The sequence below is a fragment of the Bos indicus x Bos taurus genome, chromosome 7 (assembly GCF_003369695.1).
Source record: "Bos indicus x Bos taurus breed Angus x Brahman F1 hybrid chromosome 7, Bos_hybrid_MaternalHap_v2.0, whole genome shotgun sequence".
NCBI classification, from domain to species: Eukaryota; Metazoa; Chordata; class Mammalia; order Artiodactyla; family Bovidae; genus Bos; species Bos indicus x Bos taurus.
This window is the reverse complement of record NC_040082.1, coordinates 16,674,223-16,697,466: the sequence shown is the minus strand read 5'-3', so window position 1 is coordinate 16,697,466 and position 23,244 is coordinate 16,674,223. Positions and strand designations below refer to the sequence as shown.

Genomic DNA, 23,244 nt, shown 5'->3' with positions numbered 1-23,244 from the left:
AAACATTCAAATTGTGAAATAGCTGTTCCTAACTTGATATAAAAGAGGAACATAATGATAATTTTTTCCCTTATATTTCTTCATAGCATATTAAGTTCTCAGGAAGCAGAAAAATACTATTTAAAATACTATTTATTGAAAACAATTTTTTTTTCTGTTCTGTTTTTGACAGCACTGGGTCTTCATTTCTGTGTGCAGGCTTTCTATAGCTGCAGAGACTAGGGGGCTACTCTCTAGTTGCAGTGCATAGGGTTCTCATTGCAGTGGCTCCTCTTGCTGTGGAGTACGGGCTCTGGGCGCATGGGCTTAGTTGCCCTGCAGCATGTGGGATCTTCCAGGATCAGGGATCAAACCAGCGTTCCCTACATTATAAGGCAGATGCTTAGCCCCTGGACCACCAGGGAAACCCCTAAAATAACCTTTAAATCAGACTTTTTGGGAGCATTACAGTGATTTTGTTGTTGTTGCTTTCTGTGTTTTCCTGTTACTTAATAGTAGTTTCTCTATGTGGGCATTTTATTTTATGTTTTTAATTTTCTTTTGTTTTTCCAAGTTGTTGGTTGGTTGGTAGGTTGGTTGCACTGGCTTTTCACTGCATGGGCTTTCTCTAGTTGCAGCTAGCAGGGGCTACTCCCTCGTGCCTGCGCTTCTCGCTGCAGTGGCTTCTCTTGTGGGGCACAGGCTCTAGGGAGCATAGGCTCTCGCTGCAGTGGCTTCTCTTGTGGGGCACAGGCTCTAGGGAGCATGGGCTTTGGTAGATGTGACGCATGGACTTAGTTGCCCAACAGCATGTGGAATCTTCCTGGACAAGGGATTGAACCCATGTCTCCTGCATGAGCAGTCAGATTCTCAGCCACTGGACCCAGGGAAGTCCAAGCACTTAAAAATAGCCACGTGGGAAAGATTTTAAAGGCTACTCAAACTTCCCTTCTTTGGCAGCATTTTTCTTGAAATACCTACTAAATTGTTTTTCAGACTCTTAAATACGTAAATAAAATACTAGTAGTGGGTGAAATGTATATGGTTAAAACACTTGTATTCCTCTGATGAAAATGACTTTCAGGAACTATAAAAACAATTAGATTTGCCTTTCCATTAGAATACCAAGGTGGTATTCACAGATAGGTTTCCGTGTTTCTGAAAAGACCTATTATTTTCTCTAGGAAATTTTCTTAAAGGCTTTGTCATTCCCTGAAATTAGTGATAGCGGTTTTTCTCCCTGGTTTTGGTTGTATGCCTTATAATTCCCATGTGGCTTTGTGTGTTACTATGTGTTCTGCATTAGACTAAATCATGATTTCTAGCAACAGCATGTTTTTGTAAAGTTTTTGAATACCATTGATACTTCACTTCAGTCGCTTAGTCGTGGCCAACTCTGCGACCCCATGAATCACAGCACGCCAGGCCTCCCTGTCCATCACCAACTCCCCGAGTTCACTTAAATTCTTGTTGGAGTAGGTGATGCCATCCAGCCATCTCATCCTCTGTTGTCCCCTTCTTCTCCTGCCCCCAATCCCTCCCAGCATCAGACTCTTTTCCAGTGAGTCAACTCTTTACATCAGGTGGCCAAAGTATTGCAGTTTCAGGTTCAGCATCAGTCCTTCCAGTGAACACCCAGGACTGATCTCCTTTAGGATGGACTGGTTGGATCTCCTTGCAGTCCAAGAAACTCTCAAGAGTCTTCTCCAACACCACAGTTCAAAAGCATCCATTCTTTGGTGCTCAGCTTTCTTCACAGTCCAACTCTCACATCCATACATGACCACTGGAAAAACCAGAGCCTTGACTAGACGGACCTTTGTTGGCAAAGTAACGTCTCTGCTCTTCAATATGCTATCTAGGTTGGTCATAACTTTCCTTCCAAGGATTTAGCATCTTTTAATTTCATGGCTGCAGTCACCGTCTGCAGTGATTTTGGAGCCCAAAAAACTAAAGTTTGACACCATTTCCACTGTTTCCCCGTCTATTTCCCATGAATTGATGGGACCAGATGCCTTGATCTTCGTTTTCTGAATGTTGAGCTTTAAGCCAACTTTTTCACTCTCCACTTTCACTTTCATCAAGAGGCTTTTTAGTTCCTCTTCACTTTCTGATATAAGGGTGGTGTCATCTGCATATCTGAGGTTTTTGATATTTCTCCCGGCAGTCTTGATTCCAGCTTGTGTTTCTTCCAGTCCAGCATTTCTCATGATGTCTCTGCATATAAGTTAAATAAGCAGGGTGACAATATACAGCCTTGCCGTACTCCTTTTCCTATTTGGAACCAGTCTGTTGTTCCATATCCGGTTCTAACTGTTGCTTCCTGACCTGCATACAGGTTTCTGAAGAGGCAGGTCAGGTGGTCTGGTATTCCCATCTCTTGAAGAACTTTCCACAGTTTATTGTGATCCACTCAGTCATAAAACAGAAATAGATGTTTTTCTGGAACTCTCTTGCTTTTTTGATGATCCAGCATTTGTTAGCAATTTGATCTCTGGTTCCTCTGCCTTTTCTAAAACCAACTTGAACATCTGGAAGTTCACGATTCACGTACTGCTGAAGCCTGGTTTGGAGAATTTTGAGCATTACTAGAGTGTGAGATGAGTGCAATTGTGTGGTAGTTTGAACATTCTTTGGCGTTGCCTTTCTTTGGGATTGGAATGAAAACTGACCTTTTCCAGTCCTGTGGCCACTGCTGAGTTTTCCAAATTTGCTGGCATATTGGGTGCAGCACTTTCACAGCATCATCTTTCAGGATTTGAAATAGCTTAACTGGAATTCCATCACCTCCACTAGCTTTGTTTGTAGTGATACTTCCTAAGGCCCACTTGACTTCACATTCCAGGATGTCTGGCTCTAGATGAGTGAGCACACCATCGTGATTATCTGGGTTGTGAAGCTCTTTTTTTTTTTTTTTGTGAAGCTCTTTTTTGTACAGTTCTTCTGTACACCTCTTCTTGCCACCTCTTCTTAATATCTCCTGCTTCTGTTAGGTCCATACCATTTCTGTCCTTTATCGAGCCCATCTTTGCATGAAATGTTCCCTTGGTATCTCTAATTTTCTTGAAGAGATGTCTAGTCTTTCCCATTCTGTTGTTTTCCTCTATTTAACAACTATTTTTCTAACTAGAAATGTTGTGAATTTTCTTTTTCTTGGCCAATAAATGTGCCACCTCAAATACAGAGTACATTTTGAACTTCATTTAAATAGAAATTAATGACTCTAAATTTGAAACTGTAATTTTGTTCAGTCTACTTTGTAGGGGATGAAAGTAACATGTAGCACAGTTAAGAAATCTAGATTAGGAATAATTTAGTAAATTCTGAAAGAGATGGGAATACCAGACCACCTGACCTGCCTCTTGAGAAATTTGTATGCAGGTCAGGAAGCAACAGTTAGAACTGGACATGGGACAACAGACTGCTTGCAAATGGGAACAGGAGTACATCAAGGCTGTATACTGTCACCCTGCTTAATTAACTTATGTGCAGAGTACATCATGAGAAACGCTGGGCTGGAAAAAGCACAAGCTGGAATCCAGATTGCCGGGAGAAATATCAATAACCTCAGATATGCAGATGATACCACCCTTATGGCAGAAAGTGAAGAGGAACTAAAAAGCCTCTTGATGAAGGTAAAAGGGGAGAGTGAAAAAGTTGGCTTAGAGCTCAACATTCAGAAAACTAAGATCATGGCATCTGGTCCCATCACTTCATGGGAAATAGATGGGGAAACAGTTCAGACTTTTATTTTGGGGGGCTCCAAAATCACTGCAGATGGTGACTGCAGCCATGAAATTAAAAGACGCTTACTCCTTGGAAGAAAAGTTATGACCAACCTAGATAGCATATTCAAAAGCAGAGACATTACTTTGCCAACAAAGTTCTGTCTAGTCAAGGCTATGGTTTTTCCAGTGGTCATGTATGGATGTGAGAGTTGGACTGTGAACAAAGCTGAGTGCCGAAGAATTGATGCTTTTGAACTGTGGTGTTGGAGAAGACTCTTGAGAGTCCCTTGGACTGCAAGGAGATCCAACCAGTCCATTCTGAAGGAGGTCAGCCCTGGGATTTCTTTGGAAGGAATGATGCTGAAGCTGAAACTCCAGTACTTTGGCCACCTCATGCGAAGAGTTGACTCATTGGAAAAGACTGTGATGCTGGGAGGGTTTGGGGGCAGGAGGAGAAGGGGACGACAGAGGATGAGATGGCTGGATGGCATCACTGACTCGATGGACGTAAGTCTGAGTGAACTCCGGGAGTTGGTGATGGACAGGGAGGCCTGGTGTGCTGTGATTCATGGGGTCGCAAAGAATCGGACACGACTGAGTGACTGAACTGAACTGAGTATTTGTGTATGTGCTCAGTGGCTCAGTTATGTCCGACTCTTTGCATGGACTGTAGCCCCTGGGGCTCTGTCCATGGAATGTTTCAGGCAAGAATACTGGAGTGGGTTGCCATTTCCTCCTCCAGGGGATCTTCTTAACCCTAGGATTAAACCTATGTCTCTTGCATCAGCAGGTGGTTTCTTTAACCACTGTGCCACCTGGGAAGCCCTCGTCCCCATATACCTACTATAACATTTGATGTAAATACTGTGGTACCATAAGTTTAAATTCTCCGTTGACTTATTTATACATACTGTTCAGTATCTGTCCACAAACACTGAAAATTTGTATGATATCTGTGTGTCATTGTCCACAAGTGTCCAGTCATTCTTCAGTTGCTCAGTCTTGTCTAGCTGTTTGTGATGCCATGGACGGCAACATGCCAGGTTTCTCTTCAATATCTCCTGGAGTTTGCTAAACTCATGTCCATTGAATAAGTGATGCCATTCAACCATCCCATCCTCTGTCGTCCCCTTCTCCTCCTGCCCTCAATCTTTCCCAGCATCAGGGTCTTTTTCAATGAATTAACTCTTCACGTCAGGTGACCAAAGTATTGCAGCTTCAGCATCAATCCTTCCAATAAATATTCAGGACTGATTTCCTTTAGGATGGACTGGTTGGATCTCCTTGCAGTCCAAGGGACTCTCAAGAGTCTTCCCCAACACCACAGTTCAAAAGCATTAATTCTTTAGCATTCAGCCTTCTTTATGGTCCGACTCTCATATCCATACATGACTACTGAAAAAGCTATAGGTTTGACTATGTGGGCCTTTGTCTGCCAAATGATATCTCTGCTTTTTAATATGTTGTCTTTGTTTTCCCATAGCTTTTCTTCCAAGGAGCAAGTGTCTTTAATTTCATGGCTGTAGTCACCATCCACAATAATTTTGGAGTCCAAGAAAATAAAGTCTATCACTGTTTGCTATTTTTCGCTTTCTATTTACCATGACGTGATGGGACCGGATGCCATGATCTTTGTTTTTTGAATGTTGAGTTTTAAGCCAGCGTTTTTACTGTCCGCTTTTACCTTCGTCAAGAGGCTCTTTAGTTTTTCTCTGCTATCTGCCATTCGGGTGGTGTCGTATGCATATCTGAGGTTATTGATATTTCTCCTAGCAATCTCCATTCCAGCTGTGTTTCATCCAGCCCAGCATGGGCTGGATCATTTTGAATGATGTACTCTGCATATAAGTTAAATAGGCAGGGTGACAACACATAGCCTTGATATACTCCTTTCCCAATTTTGAACCAGTTGGTTGTTCCATGTCTGGTTCTAACTGTTGGTTCTTGACGTGCATACAGGTTTCTCAGGAGCCAAATAAGGTGATCTGATATTCCCATCTCTTTAAGAATTTTCCACAGTTTGTTGTGATCCACACAGTCAAAAGCTTTGGCTCAGTCAGTGAGTAAAGCAGAAGTAGATGTTTTTCTGGAATTCTCTGCTTTTTCTATGATCTAGTGGATGTTTGTGATTTGATCTGTTTGCTCTGCCTTTTCTAAATCCAGCTTGTACATCTTGGAATTCTCCGTTTACATATTGTTAAAGCCTAGCTTGAAGGGTTTTGAGCGTAACCTTGCTAGCATGTGAAATGAGTACAGTTGTGCGGTAGTTTAAGCATTCTTTGGCATTGCTCTTCTTTGGCATTCAAATGAAAACTGACCTTTTCCAGTCCTGTGGCCACTGCTGAGTTTTCCAGATTTGCTGGCAAATTGGGTGCAGCACTTTGACAGCATCATCTTTTAGGATTTGAAATAGCTCAGCCGAAATTCCATCACCTCCTACAACTAGCTTTGTTGTAATGCTTCCGCAGGCCCGCTTGACTTCACTCTCTAAGATGTCTGGCTCTAGGTGAGTGATCACACCATCGTGGTTATCCAGGCCATTAAGTCCTTTTTTGTACAGTTCTTCTGCATATTCTTACCACCTCTTCTTAATATCTTCTGCTTCTGTTAGGTCCTTGTGTTTTCTGTCTTAGCAAAAACAGCAGTTTAAAATGAATCTACTATATTGATGAAATTTTAAAAGTATTTGTCTTTTTCTGAAGAATTATGCTCATCAGTGTGTTCTAGTGGCAGGTAAATCTTTCAGTGTTCAAACCAGAAAACAAATCATTTTATTTACAGCCACATTTTGATAAGGTCACGTTTAAAACTAATTTCTGTTGCACATTAGCATTTGAACATTGGTACTGTCTTACAGTTAAGCCTTATATCTTAAGTAGTTTTTATTTTTATCACTCATAATTAAAAAATGTCAACTGTATGAATAACATGTTTAACATATGTTGTCTTCTTTATATGTATATGTTAGATGGAAGACGATGCCCCAAAGCATATTATCCAGATGACAGGATTTAAGGTAGAAGAAAAAGAAGCTCTAGGCAAATTGCTTTTAAAACTGGATTGCACTTTTATCAAGAGTGAGGTGAGTACAGTTCAAGGTATAGTTGAAGAATAACTAAAATTAAAGTACTGGCCTAAAAATTATAAAATGCCCCCTTGAATTGTAAGGATAGACAGAATATGTTAAAAAGGAAATCTTACCTTAATAGCATTTTTTGGTGTGGATTTGTCTTTGCAGAAATACAAAAATTGTACACATCTAATAGCTGAACGCCTATGTAAGAGTGAGAAGTTTTTAGCGGCTTGTGCAGCAGGTAAGTTAACTATCTTCCCCTCACTTTTGAAATAAAAAATCCTCATGGTGAAGAAAAAAGGCTTTAATCTCTGGAAAGATAGTTGGTTTACTGTATCAAATATAAATGTGGTTCTTTCTGATATTTTTCTGAAAATATTTGATGTATTAGTTTTGCTTTGATTTTCTGAATAACACTTGAAAAAGATATTGAAGAGGCAGAAATATTTACTTCACCTAGTGTAAGTGCTTTATACAAGAAAAAAATATTTTTTAACAGAAAGGCTTGGTACAAAATACCTTTAAAAAAAAAAAAGCTTTTGTTGAAGCCTCAGCTATTCTCAGTCAAGTTTTTTTCCTTTGATCTATCATGGAAGAGTTTCTGTTTTTGTTCTCTTGCTCTGCTTCCCCTCCCATCCATCCTGTGAAGCATTGATCATTCTATTTTACTAAGATTTAAAATTTTCTGAACCTTTATTAGGGCTTAATCTCCTCTCTGCTTGTCACCATTGATGTTCCTTTTATAATTTGCTCTACTGTGATTGATTTGGTGTATCATTAGTCCACTTGCTTTTTTTTTTCCTCCCTTCAATATTTGACTCAGGTGGATTTACTTTTTTTTTTTTTTTTAGTAATTTACCAGAAAAACATTTGGATTCATTATTATCTCCAGAGGTGAAAACATGTATTTTATCTGCTGTTTAAAAAGATCATTGATGCCTAGATAAAGAACTACAGAATGTTATTAAATATCCTTGAAAATTCATTGTTTTAAAGTATAATAATGCTGTAAACATTATTGTAAAAACTTTTAGCATAGGAGAAAGAATATAAACCTCATTCAAATTGGTAAGCAATAATAGTCATAATTCAATATATTTTATTAATCCTTAACTTTATATTTTACACAGTAACAGAATTATAATTATTTATCATAAGAAAGATTACATACAGTGTTCAGTGATGTTGTAGGCCTTTATCAGAAAATGTAGGAAAACATAATTCAAAGATAACATTGGCAGTGTAGAAAAAGGCATGTTGAAACAGGGCAAATTTTATTTGTTATTTGGTCTTTATTTTTTCCCATTTATCAGAACCAAAATTCTTTTGTGACTAACAGTTTATTTGCTTTCTAGGAAAGTGGGTACTAACTAAGGACTACATAATTCATAGTGCCCAAAGTGGCAGATGGCTTGATGAAACAACTTATGAATGGGGATATAAAATTGAAAAAGACTCCCATTATTCACCTCAAATGCAATCTGCACCTAAAAGATGGCGAGAAGAACTGAAACGCACTGGTGCTCCTGGAGCCTTCCATAAATGGAAAGTTGTCCTCCTTGTTAGAGCTGATAAGCGAAGTGACTCTCTTGTAAGGTGAGATCTCATAAAAGCTAAAGCAGTGAATGTGAAAACAAGTTTTGTTTTGTTTTTTTTTTTTAATTATTGCTGTTCAGTTGCTCAGTTGTGTCTGACTGCGACCACATGGACTACAGCAGGCCAGGCTTCCTTGTCCTGGAGTTTGCTCTTCAAACTCATCTGCATTAAGTCGGTGATGCCATCCAACCATCTCAGCCTCCATCGTCCCCTTCTCCTGCCCTCAGTCTTTTCCAGTGAGTTGGTTCTTCACATCAGATGGCCAAAGTATTGGAGCTTCAGAATCAGTCCTCCTAATGAATATTCAGGATTGATTTCCTATAGGATTGACTGGTTTGATCTCCTTGCAGTCCAAGGAACTCTCAAGAGTCTTCTCCAACACCACAGTTCGAAAGCATCATTGCTTTGGCACTCAGCCTTCTTTATGATTCATCTCTCAAATCCATACGTGGCTACTGGAAAAAACAGCTTTGACAAGATAGACATTTGTCAGCAAAGTGATGTCTCTGCTTTTTAATATGCTATCTAGGTTTGTCATAGCTTTTCTTCCAGGGAGCAAGCATCTTTTAATTTCATGGCTATAGTCACTGTCTGCAGTGATTTTGCAGCCCAAGTAAATAGTCTGTTACTGTTTCCATTCTCCCTGTTTATTTGCCGTGAAGTGATGGGACCACATGCCATGATCTTCACTTTTTGAATGTTGAGTTTTAAGCCAGCTTTTTCACTCTCCTCTTTCACCTTCATCAGGAGACTGTTTAGTTCCTCTTTACTTTCTGCCATTAGGGTGGTGTCATCTGCTTATCTGAGGTTATAGATACTTCTCCCAGCAATCGATTCCAGCTTGAGCTTCATCCAGCCCGGCATTACTCATGATGTACTCTGCATATAAGTTAAATAAGCAAGGTGACAATATATAGCCATGACATACTGTCTTCCCAATTTTGAACCAATCTGTTGTTCCATGTCTGGTTCTAACTGTTGCTTCTTGACCTGCATACAGGTTTCTCAGGAGGCTGGTAAGGTGGCTTGGTATTCCCATCTCTTTAAGAATTTTCCACAGTTTGTTGTGATCTACACAGTCAAAGGCTTTAGCATAGTCAGTGAATCAAAGGTAGATGTTTTTCTGGAATTTTCTTTTTCTATGATTCAACTGATGTTGGTAGTTTTATCTCTGATTCCTCTGTCTTTTCTAAATCCAGCTTGTACATCTTGAAGTTCAAGTATTTGGTTCAAGTACTACTAACGCCTAGCTTGGAGAATTTTAAGCATAACTTTGCTAACATGTGAAATGAGTACAACTGTGTGGCAGTTTGAACATTCTTTGTAGTTGGAATGAAAACCTTTTCTGGTCCTGTGGCCACTGCTGAGTTTTCCAAATTTGCTGGCATATTGAGTGTAGCACTTTCACAGCATCATCTTTTAGAATATGAAATAGCTTAGCTCGAATTCCATCACCTCCACTAGCTTTGTTCGTAGTAATGTTTCCTAAGGCCCACTTGACTTTACACTCTAGGATGTTTGGCTCTAGGTGAGTAATCACAGCATCGTGATTATCCGGGTCATTAAGACCATTTTTTGTATAGTTTCTGTGTATTCCTGCCAGCTCTTCTTAACATCTTCTACTTCGGTTAGGTCTATAGACCTTTTGCATTTCTTTGTAGTTATTTTTTTGTATTTCTTTGCAGTTACTCATTAATTCTAAAATGAAACATGGTGATTTACTCATTGATTACCTGGTTAAGCCATTCTGCTCATTTAAGTATTATGTGTCTAATGGAACAGAATCTACTTTCTAGCATTGCATTATTCTCAGGGTCTCTGTTTTATTTTCTGTGTTATTTCTAGGCCAACTCAAGTAAAAAAAATTTTTTTTTAATTAGGAGATATTTGTTTTCAGTTGTGAAGCACTTCACAGATTTTTGTAAGTGAAGTATTACATTACACAAAGGGTTTTTTCTAAGTTTATGTAATGTCTTCATGGTTCATACTGTTTCTCTCATCATTTCATTTCTTTTTATATTTTTCATCATATTTTAGGACTTATTTAGTAAAGTGTGTTTCAAGACTGCTGTGACTTTTTTGCAGGAAGGGGGTAGTCTGAGGGCTTTTGTTATTTTTACTGAAGTGTAATGTATAGACTATAAAATGCAAAATTTTTTAGTGTACATTTTGATGAGTTTGGACAAATTTATGCTCCTATGTTACCATACTACAATCAAGATCTCTAAATTTTACATCATCCTAAAATATTCGCTTGTGCTTTTATACATTTAATTATGTGTATCTTCCCCTGTTGCTTCTTACTCATTTCTTGGCTGGAGGATAAGGGTTGGTGTGTTTTTGTCCGTTGGATAAGCTTTAGTCTTAAGCATTCTTCTTGGTCTCGGGTTGAGATAACACCTATTGTTTTTGTCTCAATGAAGCCATGACAGCCAAATTCTCCCTTGTATGATAGGCAGGAAAAGAAAAATTCCACGTCTCCCACAGCTTGAGGTGTCTGCTTTGTATAAGTGCAGGGACCTAGGCCCAATTGGCATTCCTGCCCCCTCTCCAGGGACAGGTGGCTTTTGCTTCTATCCTTTATCCAGTCTCTTCTGAGCTGCACAGCAGGAGGCTTTCCTACCCCTTTCCCAAAGGCAGATGTGTTTTAACTTCCACTCTTCCAAAAACCAGTGCATCTTTTCCTGGGTTCTGAAGTCAAAAAACTTTCTTAACTTACCCAGATGGCTTCAGGCTTCTGCTTCATAAGAGAGATGGAGGCAGGGAAGTGGTTCTGGTTTTATGTTTATTTCTTGTTGTCAGGCAGTCCCCACTGGCCCACCTTCACTACCATCGGGGATTCCCGCTGTACTTGCTCCTAATCTTTTTCAGGAATCCTTAATAGAGGCTGGGGGCAAAGAGCTTGCAACTGAGAGGACATCCTTTCATGTGTCAGGGATTCTCAGTTATTCTAAACTGTCGTACTACCTACACTTGGCCTTTAAATTTATTTAAATATTACCAGACTCTTACTTGCATTTATGGTGGCTACTTCTGTCCTGTGCTCTGGCAAAAGTGAAATAGTTTGGGCATCCAATCTCTTCACAGAGGTGCTGACTGCTCCTTTGGAAATTCAGTTTCTTAATTGGCTTATTATCTCAGTTCTCTGCATTCAAGAAAAGTTATACTTTTGTGGATTATTTGACTTATTGTTCTTGTAAGGTCGTAGCAGTGTTCTTTTGTAGCTTTCTAAATCCTCAGCAGTAATGAACTTTGATGAAACTTTTGGGTATGTGTCTGTGTCTTCTGAGCCTAAATGTAAAATGTATGTCTTAATGTAGATCAAAGTTAAACTTTTTCAAAAGGTAAATTTTTAGAAGAAGGTTGGCAACTTTAGTTCCATTTTTTGTGGTTCAGAATGGTTTTTTTGGAGGTATTGTTGCCTTTTGAGGTGAAATACTCTCTTATACTTCTTCCTTTTTTGGCTTATAGAGGTGACTTTTACTTAGGAAATAAACAGTATTCTTGATTCTTAAAAACTTTCCCCATTAAAAAAAAAAAAAAAACAACTTTCCCTATATCAAGAAATGGATAAATAGAGAAAATAACATGATTTCTTAAGCATCTGTTCTGAAAAACTTAACAGGTTAGGTAGTCATTGCAATAATTATTCTTCATGGCACTCAAATAGACCAAAGAAGTTAATTTCTTTCAGAAAGTTCTGCATCTACTCCTGGAAAGAAATTGATTTAGATAATTTGGCTAAATACTTTCTTTTTAATACTTTTCTATACTGTTTACATTTTAGAGTTTTGGAGGCTGGAAAAGCAAATGTTATTTTACCAAAAAATTCACCAACAGGAATAACTCATGTGATTGCCAGTAATGCAAGAATCAAGGCTGAACAAGAAAAAGATGACTTTAAGGCTCCGTTCTATCCAATTCAGTATCTAGAAGATTTTCTTTTAGAGGTAAGTTTTTTTTTTTTTTTTAAGCATTTTTAAATGTTTATTTTATAAAATTGATACAGTGAATATATAAAATCAAATTATGTTCTGAGTTTTGAAAATATGATTAGAATTAAAATGATATTTTTAAGGCAATTACTCTGAATTATTTAAATATTTGAAAATACTTCTGATAAAGCTAAAGGGAGCTTGCTTATTACATTTAAAATTTATCTTATCCAGAGTCTCTACTTTTGTTTTCAGTGCTTTAGTGATGTTTATTATAAAATAATATTAAGCATTTTGAATCGGTATAAATAAAACATCAGTGGGCTATAGTATCATGTGAGAATTCTTCACGTATTTTCCCACTGGAAAAGAGAAAGCTGTTTCCAAGAATTCAGAAATATTTTCCTGTCCTTTTCCTCCACCAGCATCTCCCCACTTGGTACACATACCACTCCTTAAGTTGTCTGAATGGAAATAACCCTAGAAGAATTGCTTTGAAAGTAAGCACAGAAAAAATTTTTAGAAGGTTCACTCAGGATGGACGAGAACCTGCAGTATGTCTAAAAATTGAATCTTTGTCTTCTAGGGAAAATTAGCTCCTTCAGTGTTTCCTATTTCAATAGATACTATACAACCTTTTATTTAATAATTTATATTAGAAACTTGGGAATCAGTCTTGAAACCTTCCTTTCCTTTATTCCCCACGTCTTGTCAGCTACCAAATCCTATTGATTTTATTCTGAATACGTCTTGAATAAACTACTTCTCTGCTATACTAACATCATGTTCAGTTCATCCTCTTGTCTCTGTGCTGGAATCAACTCCTTTTTACTCTCCCTGTTGTTCTACTTCTTTGCTGCTACTCTTGCTAATTTCCTAATAACTCTTACCTTTTCTTTCTCTAGTCCATTCAACTTCATTCAGAGGGAACAACTAAAATGCTCTTTCTAAAATAGTTGTGATGCTGTCACTTTCCCACTTAAAATTCTCCATTGGCTTCCTATTGCCATCGGATAAAGTTGTAAACCTCTAACGTGGCTTTAAGTTCCCACAGGGTTCCTGTCACTCCTACTTTTGCAACTATAACCTGCTCTACTTTTTCCTATGCTTGCTAACCTGTAACTGCCTTCTCCCAATTTCTTAAACGGGTTAAGCTACTTCCTACCTCAGTATCTTCTGAAAAGCTATTTCTCTTCTTAAACAGCTCCTCTCCACTCACTACTCTCAGTCTCTGTGCTTGCCTACTTTCTGCTTATCATTCAGTTTGCAGTTATAATGTTGCCTCTTCAAGAAAGCCTCCCTGGCCTTCTTAAGATAGTTAGGTCCACCTATAATGTGTTCTGATATCATTATTTTGCTTTATAGTACTCATCACAATTGTAATTAATTAATTGGCTGGTTACCTGGTTAATGTCTTTTCCCCCATCTGTTGGTAAACCAAAAGCACTGTGTCCTCAAAGATGATGTCTGTCTTTTCCATAGTTATATCTGAATCATTTTGTATAAGCCTGGCACATGAATTCTCATTTTATATCTATATTTGTTGGATTAATAGAGAAATTATGAATGACCCTTGAGTATTCCAAGAGTAGATGTAATATTATCATTCTATAATTACCTTTCCCTACTGAGTAGCAGCAGTGTGGATTGGAAATTTAACCTTAGTTCAGAGGATGGATCTGCTTGGACTGTGGATAATCTCATTGTCCTTGACAGTGATTGGTCTAGGAATGGGCATGTCAACCAGTTCTAATTCATTGGACATACAGAGAGGTATGTAAGAGCTTCTGGGAAGTTTCTTTTTCATTCTGAAAAAAGCCTCTGGCAGCCTGGTGTCTGCTAGATGTGAAGTGGAAAAATGCCATTCTTTGACCATGAGAAGAAGTAGCCTTAGGATGAAACCAGTCCTGTAGACAGCAGAGTTTAGAGACAGAATGTAGACTCCCATAGAGATGCTTGAGGTGCTGGATTAGTCAGCCCTGAAGCCTGACTTAGCACTGGACCATATTGCCGTTCTGTGAGGTAGGAATTTCCATGCTGTTTATGTTACTTTGAATTGGTTTTCTGTTAATGGTAGCTAAAAGCATCCTATCTGATGTATCTAAACAGTTTAAACGTAGTATTAACCGTCAAAAGAATGAGAACCATTCTTAACTAAATTAGAAAAGGTGTCTAAATTCCCCTTTTTCTATGGAAAGAAATGAATTAAATGTAATAATGTGCTTTTTCCATCATCTTATTTTGCAGTAGTCTGACTACAGTCACATTCAACTGCTGAAGTACTAGAGGGCAGCAATAGTGTATCAAGCAAACTTAAAGACAGCCTCTAACTTCTATTTGTTTTAGCATACATTTTTTATAAACTCTGGAGTAGGCAGCTGAGAGTTAGTTCATAACCATTCATAACCTTTTTGGCATAGAATATAATACAGTCCTCATTAGATGGATTCTGAAGTGTTCTCTAAGAAGGGTTGCCATATACAATGACTGAGCTAAAAGTAACAATTAAGCAGTTGTTTAAAAGAAATAGTTTTGTTTAATCTCCTTAACTTTCTGGAAAGTCACTTAGTAACAGAATCGGCAATTATTTAGTTCATGTTTATAGATATCTATTTAAGACTTTTGCCTACCAGGCTCTCTTCTGTGCACTGTGGAAAATGAAAAAGACCACCTGCCAGACTGCGAAAACAGAACATTGCAAAACAGAATGTGGAAACGGTTAATTACAGTTTAGTGTGTATTGTGCATTGGTAAAATCATGTGTAAGTTGTAGAGATACAGAAGAGTTAGTGACTAATGAATCGCAGTTGTTTGGCCCAAGGAAGATTCACAAAAAGGAGAGGATCCTTAGGAATATTCAAAATTTCTTTTGATTTTCAGCCTAAGAAATAAGATGAACTACAGAAAGCTCTTATGGAAATACAGTAGTAATAATTGAAAAAAATACACACTTTTTGTTCCAGATCAACTAATAACTGTTACTCTAGGCCATTATTTATTGATTACTATGTGCCAGGCACTATACTAAGCACTTTTTACACTTAGTCTTATTTTAAACCATATGTTCCTATGTAGTATGTATTATGGCCCCATTTTATGGTTAGTGAAGTATAATTGAGTTTAATAATTTTCCCATGATCTTACAACTATCATATCAGACCAAAAATGTAAGAGCAAACACTTAAAAAATTTTAAGACTGCTGCTCTCCTTGAGTCTCCCCTTTTCTTATTTTGAGTATTAATAGCTTTCCTTGATACTTACCTGGTCTCTTTCTGGAGAGTTAAAAATAGTTAATGTTGTAAAGATTACCATACACTAGTAGTCATTCTTGGGTTATGAGATTCAGCTGAAGAATCTGAGGATACATACTAGTTAAAAGCCATGTAGAACACTGGGAATTCCCTGGTGGTCTAGTGGTTGGGACTCAGCACTTTCAGGGGGCCTGGGTTCAATCCCTGGCTAGGGCACTAAGATCCCACAAGCCACAGGATGTGGCAAAAAAAAAAACACCACCACCATGTAGAGCACAGGGCACTTGAAAGGTGCTTGTTCTGATTACTTGACCTCTCTGGCTCTCCATCCAGTCTTGTGAATTCATTGAAGTTGTATGTCAACTTGTATGGCTTAATCAAAGAAAAGCCTTACCTATTGGAAATCAAATCATAGCCATACCTGTTTTAAAATAGAAAACAAACCTAAGTATGCGCATCAGAAGCCAAGGCGGCTATCATTGCCACACTGTTTTGCCCTGTCTTAGATAGTAAAATAATTTACTGAATTGGTAAGCTTTTGCTCATCTGTTTGGGGAATGCATTATACTATATGAAGAAAATTAGACATGCCGTCTTTTCCCAGATCATATAGGAGACAGATACCTAACATAGTGCCTAGTGTATAGTTGGCACTAAAATATTCATAAAATAAAGAATAAGAAATATTTACAGATAATGCCCATAGTTTTCACAAGGGTAGCCCTTTGGAGAGCATATTAGTGGCTTGGAGATAATTATATGTTGATGTTTAGCACTGTAGAAAATAAATTATTTTCTAAAGTTTCACATTTGGTGTCATAGTTTATCAGGTTCTGATTTTTAACTATTTAACTTAAATAGGATACTTTAATTATACATTTTAATACACAGATCAGTATATAGCATCTGAAATGGATGTTTAAATATACTTTGAAAACAGTATGTTCTTCCCTAGGTGCTAATGATAATGGTATTTTTTTTGCATATGTATTCTAGGTAACTGGAATCTAATTGTGATTAATGCATCCTATATTTTAGACATTCTTTGATGATCTAAGCCTGAGGATCTGTCCTCTTTATCAACATTGTGAAATTTGAAGCTAGAAACTCAGTTTATCCCCATTACAGTTGTCCTTAATGGAAATTATACATTCAGACTAATACTTACCTTGATTCTAGGAACAGGAAAGAAGGAAAGTCTTCATTTTTCTTAGTTTTCCATTTCACTTTCCTGAGTAACTGAAGAAATGTAATCAGCTACTCTTAGGGATTGTTCTCTAGTGGCAGGATTGCCGGCTGCCAAAGTACCCTCACATCCATATAGGAAGCCCAGAACAAGTGAAAGGGAACCAGAGATCACACCATAGGCCTTAGCACATTTTGGCTATTTCATAATTGCTCCCTAGGAGGACAGTGATTCTCCGAGTCTCTGTGTAAAGATAGTCAGTCTCTGAATATCCTTGCATAAGTACTTGAATTCATCTTTATTCTCAATTCTTTATGTTACTAAACTTCTAGAATTATATGTATAAGTACACATGCAACTTTTTAAAAAATTATTATTGGTAGGTAGGTATGATATCAGTTTAGATTTCTTAGTAAGAGAAATGTGTTGAGATAGAGTTTGGTGAAGATAATTGCTTATTAATATTCAAGTAAAAGCTGTGAGTTCAACTATTAGTCTGTTTTCTTTGTGTGATAGATTTGCAAATAAGTCTTACTAGTAAAAAAGCTGAAAAATAATCAGAGAAATAGTCTATAATCGGAAAATTTTGAAATAGATTGTAACTTGGTAAGGGATTAGATAAAATGTTCTTGTGATTATTTATGAAAGGAGTTGCCTGTTACTAGACTAACAAACACTAGCTTTTCTTGAGATACATTTTTACTGCTACTTTATTCAGGACCTTTGTTGTAATGATTTTTTTTTTTTTTTCCCCTTCAAGGAATTTACTAGTGTTTAATAAACTTTGATTTAGGTGCATTTTTTCTACTTGTTTGACCTCTAAAATATTTTGCAATTATAAAATTGGATATCATATAGAGTATATAATGTTAAATTATACTTAATTGGTTGCCCAAACCATTTTTACATACATACAGAAAGAAATTCATAACGATGAAGATTCCCAAACCAATTCTACTTGGAAGAACCATAGCAGTCAAGAAAAAAGCAATGATTTCCGGGAAAATATGGGATTTCTTGAAATGAAAGGTACCTTAAAAGAGACCATGTGCAGAACACAGGTAACATTTTATCATCTAAAAGAACAGAAATTTTCTATGTTTCTGATTTTTCTTTCAAAATTGTAGGAGAGGTGTTATTTGGTGAAAAAACACTGATTTTGAAATCACAGAGCTGGTATTGGAACCCAAATCTGATTTTCAGTCTATAATTTGAACATACTAAGTCTGTAATTTGAACATAGATACTGTCCTATGTCTGTTTTGAAGCTCTTACTGAAGTAATACATATGTACATGTAGAAATTCAGTTTCTAATACATAGTGTGTTGTCAACACATGATAATTACTTAAAACAATTCTCTATATTGAATGTAATGTGTGTCTTACAAAGGAGTCAGCAATAATGTATTGGTCTAAATATATGGTCTAAATTCAGGTATTTTACTGCATATAGATCAGGTTTTCTTCAGTGACATAAGGAACTTCTACTTTGATTAAATATGGAAAACAAAAACATGAAGGACTCTGAACTTGAAGCAATGAAAAGTACCTTCAGAAAGTGTATATGTGGCTCTCAACTAAAACTTTTCAGATAGCAGGAGCAACTAAAACAGTCTAAACTAGAATATTTTTTAATGTGATTAGAAATAAATTAAAATTTGTTTTTACTGCATCTGTCAAGTTTTTTCCTTGAGAATTTTAGGAACAATTTGGAACTTCTGCAACTAAATAGTACCTTACAAAATCATAAGTGGAGAGAGTAAATAAAACTTTCCAAGCACTTAAAATATTTTTACAATTTTTTCTAGTTTTTTCAAAATACAGTTGTTGGTGGGAATATAAATTTGTACACCCACTGTAGAAAATAATATGGCAGTTTCCCAGAAAAACTAAAACTGGAACTACCATTTGACTAAGCAGTTTCATTCCTGGGTGCATATTAGAGAAAAAAAGAAACTGCCATGATATGAAAGCAACCTAAGTGTGCATCAACAAATGAATGGATAAAGAAGATGGGATATATATATTAATATATATGTGTGTGTGTGTGTTTATACACATATATAGTGAAATATTAGTTTAAAAAAATGAAAGTTTGGCATTTGCAATGTTTGCAAACATCAGTGTTTGCAAACAACATTGATGGAGTTGGATTCCCAGGTGGTGCTAGTGTTAAAGAACCCACCTGCTAAGGCAGGAGATACAAGAGTTGTGGGTTTGATCCCTGGGTTGAGAAGATCCCCTGGAGGAAGACATGGCAACCCACTCCAGTATTCTTGCTTGGAGAATCCCAGGGACAGAAGAGCCTGGCAGGCTACGGTCCATAAGGTGGCAAAGAGTCAGCCACAACTGAAGTGACTTAGCACACACAGATGGACTTGGAGGGTGTTACACTAGTAAAGTAAGTCAGAGAAAGACAAATGCAGTATAATTTATATTTGGAATCTAAAAGATAAAGCAAACTAGTGAATAATACAAAAATGAAATGGACTCACAGATATGGAGAACAAACTAGTGGTTACCAGTGCGGAGAGGGAATGGTGATGGCAGGAGAGTGCAGTACAGGGCTAGGGGAGTAAGAGGTACAAAACGTTACGTGTGAGGTAAGCTGCAAGGATATATTGTACAACACAGGGAATATAGCCAGTAATTTATAGTAATTATAAGCTGAGTATAACCTTTAAAAAGTGTGAATCACAACATTGTACATGTATAACTTATTATTGTACATCAGCTATATCAAAATTTTAAAAAGTAAAAAGAATATATCTGTAAATATCTTGTTCTTTTTAGAACTCAGAAGAATGTATTATCAAATTCAGGTAGCAATTTCTATTTTTTTAAATAAGTTGCCTTGTATAAAGAATAAATAATATAGTTTGCAATACTTTTTATCTTGTTTAATGGTCGAGGAAATCCCCTACAGAAGGGAATGGCTACCCACTTCAGTCTTCTTGCCTGGAGGATTCCATGGATATAGATAAGAGTCTGGTGGGCTACAGTCCATGGGATCACAGGGTTGAACTCTACTGAGCAACTAACACATACACACAGTATAATAATATTGATTATTATAGGGCTTCCCAGGTGGTGCTAGTGGTAAAGAACCTGCCTGCCAATGCAGAAGACATAAGTTTGGGGGTTCAGTCCCTGAGGTAAGAAGATCCCCTGAAGGAGGGCATGGCAACCCAACCCAGTATTTTTGCCTAGAGAATCTCTGTGGACAAAGGAGCCTGTGGGCTACAGTCCACAGGGTCGCAAAGAGTCAGACACGACCAAAGTGATTGAGCACAATGTTATCATATCTATTTCCTATACAGAGATTTTCTGAGATGTTTAATTTGATATGCCTAAATAATGGGAAAACTCTATTTGATATCCAGTGTATTTTCACAAATACTTGGAAAATAATGAGGATAACCAAATCTGCTTTGATTAAGCATATGGCAGCTTTTTTAAAAAGCAGAAATTCCAAGAAAGATTAAGTTAACAAAATACCTAAATTAAGTATATGCGCAAACACTTCGAGAACTAAATATCTGTATTTTTCTGCTTCATCATAGTATAGCTAAAATATAATGCATAATACTCTGTTTAATCTTATGTATATGTTTTATAAAACCTGTTTTTTTGAGTGAGATTTTTGTTTTGACTTGCGTTGGTTGTGTTGACGCTTTGCTTAATGTATGCTCTAACTAAAGTATTTTTACAAACATGCAGAAAGAAATGAAAAATCATGATGAAGATGTTACTATTAGTTCTATTTTGACTGAACATCAGAGCAAAGAAAGATTCAGAGATTCTAGGAAAAATTTGAAATTTGTTAAAATGAGAAATGCCTTAGGAAGGCATACTTACGGAAATCAGGTAAGACCTTCTCAATTAAAAGTTATCTATTATTTTATACTCTTTTCTAATGTCATTTATGAAGTTGTTTCTTCTGAACTGTGTGTGTATGTGTTGATAAAGCATTTGTGTACAGTTTTTGAAAGAGTAAAAAGGTATATATGTTAAGAAATAGAGCATTCCCAACTTTTGAACATCTTGCTGTGTGTCATTTCCAAACCGTGTCCCTTTTTCTTCCTCTTACCCATGATAGGTAACCTCTGTTAAAATTTGTTTTAATTATTTTCTTGATTTTCATTATAGTTTTACTACCTACCAATATGTTATTTTCCCTCCCAATAAGTTTGCCTGTTAATGAACTTTCTGTAGTTCATGGTATTTTTAATTTTCTGTGACTTGCTTTTTTGCTGGTGCATATATTTCATTGTTTCACAGTTATACTTTTTATCCATTTTACTATTGTTAAGTATTTGGGTTTCTTTTTGTTTGTTTTTGATGGATTGTTTAGTTTTTTTTTAAATTATGAGCATTTCTGTTATGAGCACTATGAACATTTTCTTATTGATTCTTGGTGCACATGTTCAAGAGTTCCTCTAGCCTAGGATATATGCCTGAGAGAATTCTAGGTCCTAAGAACTCTACGTGTTTAACTCTACTAAGTAATGATCTACTAAGCTTTCCAAAATACTTTACTAATGTATACCCACTCCAACAGTAGGTGAAGTTTCCTATTGTATATAACTATTTTTTAATGTGTTTTAAGTCCAACTCTTCTTGAATTTATTTGGATTTAGTAACGTACATCATTCATGTTGAGATTTGTTTAATTTTGATTTAAATATATGTGGAAGGAAATGAAGAAAAAAGATGAAGATATTCAAAGTATTTATACCTTGAGGAAAAAGCGCAAAAAAGAGAAAGAAAGAGATTCCAGGAAGGACATTGAACATGACAGGAGTACCTTAAGAAAGCACATTTATAGAGATCAGGTAAAATTTTGTAAGCTAAAAGTTTTAATTTTCTCTGGTTCTTCCTTAATATCACCTTTACATATAACCTGGTTTTTGTGATTGTTTGCTGTGTCAAATGTAACCTGTACATCTTATGGAAAGAATTTTCTCATTTTTTTCTGGTATAATACTCATAATTTTATAATTAGCTTTGGTTCACAATGAAAGTATTTTTACATGTGTACAGAAATAATTTGAATTACTGATCAAGGTGTTCAAATATGTTTTATTTTTCCTGACAAAAAGGAAAAGAAAGGTTCTGGGAAAAGAGGGTAAAATTTTTAAAATGGAAAATACATGGTATGTAGTTTGAGTAATACATTCTAATCTAAATTTTAGTTTATCTTGTTCATCCCCGGTATAGAATAGACCATTATTAATAAGATAGCTTGTCTTTTTTTAAATGTTTGTTTTATTCATTTATTTTTGGCTGTGCTGGGTCTTTGTTGCTGCGTGGGCTCTTCTCCAGTTGCAGCAAGCAAGGACTGTTCTCTAGTCGCAATGTGTGGGTTTCCCCTTACAGTGGCTTCTCTTGTTGCAGAGCGTTGGCTCGAGGGTGTGCAGGCGTCAGTTAGTCGTGGCACATGGACTCAGGAGTTGCGGCTCCCGGGCTCTGGACAAGCTCAATTTTTGTGGTGCAGGGGCTTCCTTGCTCTGTGACATGTGGAATCTTCCCAGATCAGAGATAGAATCATTGTCTCCTGCAGGTGGATTCTTTACCACTGAGCTACCAGGGAAGCCCCGATATCTTTTCTTTTAAACGAGATCCTTCTTGAGCTAATTGTTCTAGAGTATAATTTTGTTTTACCGTATAAACCATAGCATGTTTACATGTATTCAGAAGGATCTTCAGAAAAATGATAAAGGTAAATAAACAATCATGTTTTGTGGTTTGAGTGCTCGGTCGTGTCTGACTTTTGCAACCCTGTGAACTGTAGCCTGCCCGGCTCCTCTGTCCATGGTATTCTCCAGGCAAGAATACTGGAGTGGGTTGCCATTTGCTACTCCAGGGATCAAACCCACATCTCCTGCATTGGCAGGCGGATTCTTCACCAGTGTGCCACCTGGGAAGCCCCATTTTTGTGGGAGCATGACAACAAAAATAAGAGAGGTTTCAGAAAAGATTTGGAATAGGTTAAAAGGAAAATGCGTAAGGAAGGGTACATGTAAATATCAGGTAAAACTTTCCAGTTAAAACATACTATTTTTAATTTTTTTAAATTTCATTGTGTAATATTTTTCTAATATGGTTGTATGTATCTTTGCTGTAATTAACACTGCATGAATATGTTCTGGTGTTATGTTGTCCATTTGATGCTTAGCATTTGTGTTAGCACTCTTTGGTACATTGTCTAAAGTAGTTCTTATACGTATACAGAAAGAAAGGAAGAATTCTGTTTTTGCTGGTCATGCCAAAGAATCAAAAACCAAGGATATCAGGACAAATGTGGATATTGTTGACCTAAAGAATGCCTTAAGGAAACACATATATAGAGCTCAGGTAGAATTTGGCTTTGTGTAGTTTTCTTGTCATTCTGCAGTGTTACCAATATATAATATAGTAATAACAATAATGAGTCATTTTATTATATTTAATATGTCTTAACATAATTTTCTTAGTTCATTAATTTTTGTAAA

The 23,244-nt window shown here is 36.7% G+C and overlaps 1 protein-coding gene across 5 annotated transcripts in view; it reads left to right on the top strand.

Moving 5' to 3' along the window:
- The window catches only part of SLF1 (SMC5-SMC6 complex localization factor 1), a 69,937-nt gene that overhangs the window by 5,814 nt on the left and 40,879 nt on the right, over positions 1–23,244 (top strand). For 4 of the 5 annotated variants that reach the window (XR_003511730.1, XM_027545603.1, XM_027545605.1 and 1 more), the window contains exons 2-9: positions 6,676–6,789; positions 6,946–7,021; positions 8,136–8,376; positions 12,164–12,326; positions 17,667–17,810; positions 20,471–20,617; positions 21,448–21,585; positions 22,985–23,107. Coding sequence is in view for 4 of the 5 variants with exons in the window: in XM_027545603.1 (XP_027401404.1) it covers positions 6,676–6,789; positions 6,946–7,021; positions 8,136–8,376; positions 12,164–12,326; positions 17,667–17,810; positions 20,471–20,617; positions 21,448–21,585; positions 22,985–23,107 (1,146 nt within the window). In the remaining variant the exon portion in view is untranslated. The remainder of the gene's footprint in view (positions 1–6,675; positions 6,790–6,945; positions 7,022–8,135; positions 8,377–12,163; positions 12,327–17,666; positions 17,811–20,470; positions 20,618–21,447; positions 21,586–22,984; positions 23,108–23,244) is intronic. The other variant, XM_027545607.1, reaches the window with a different exon arrangement.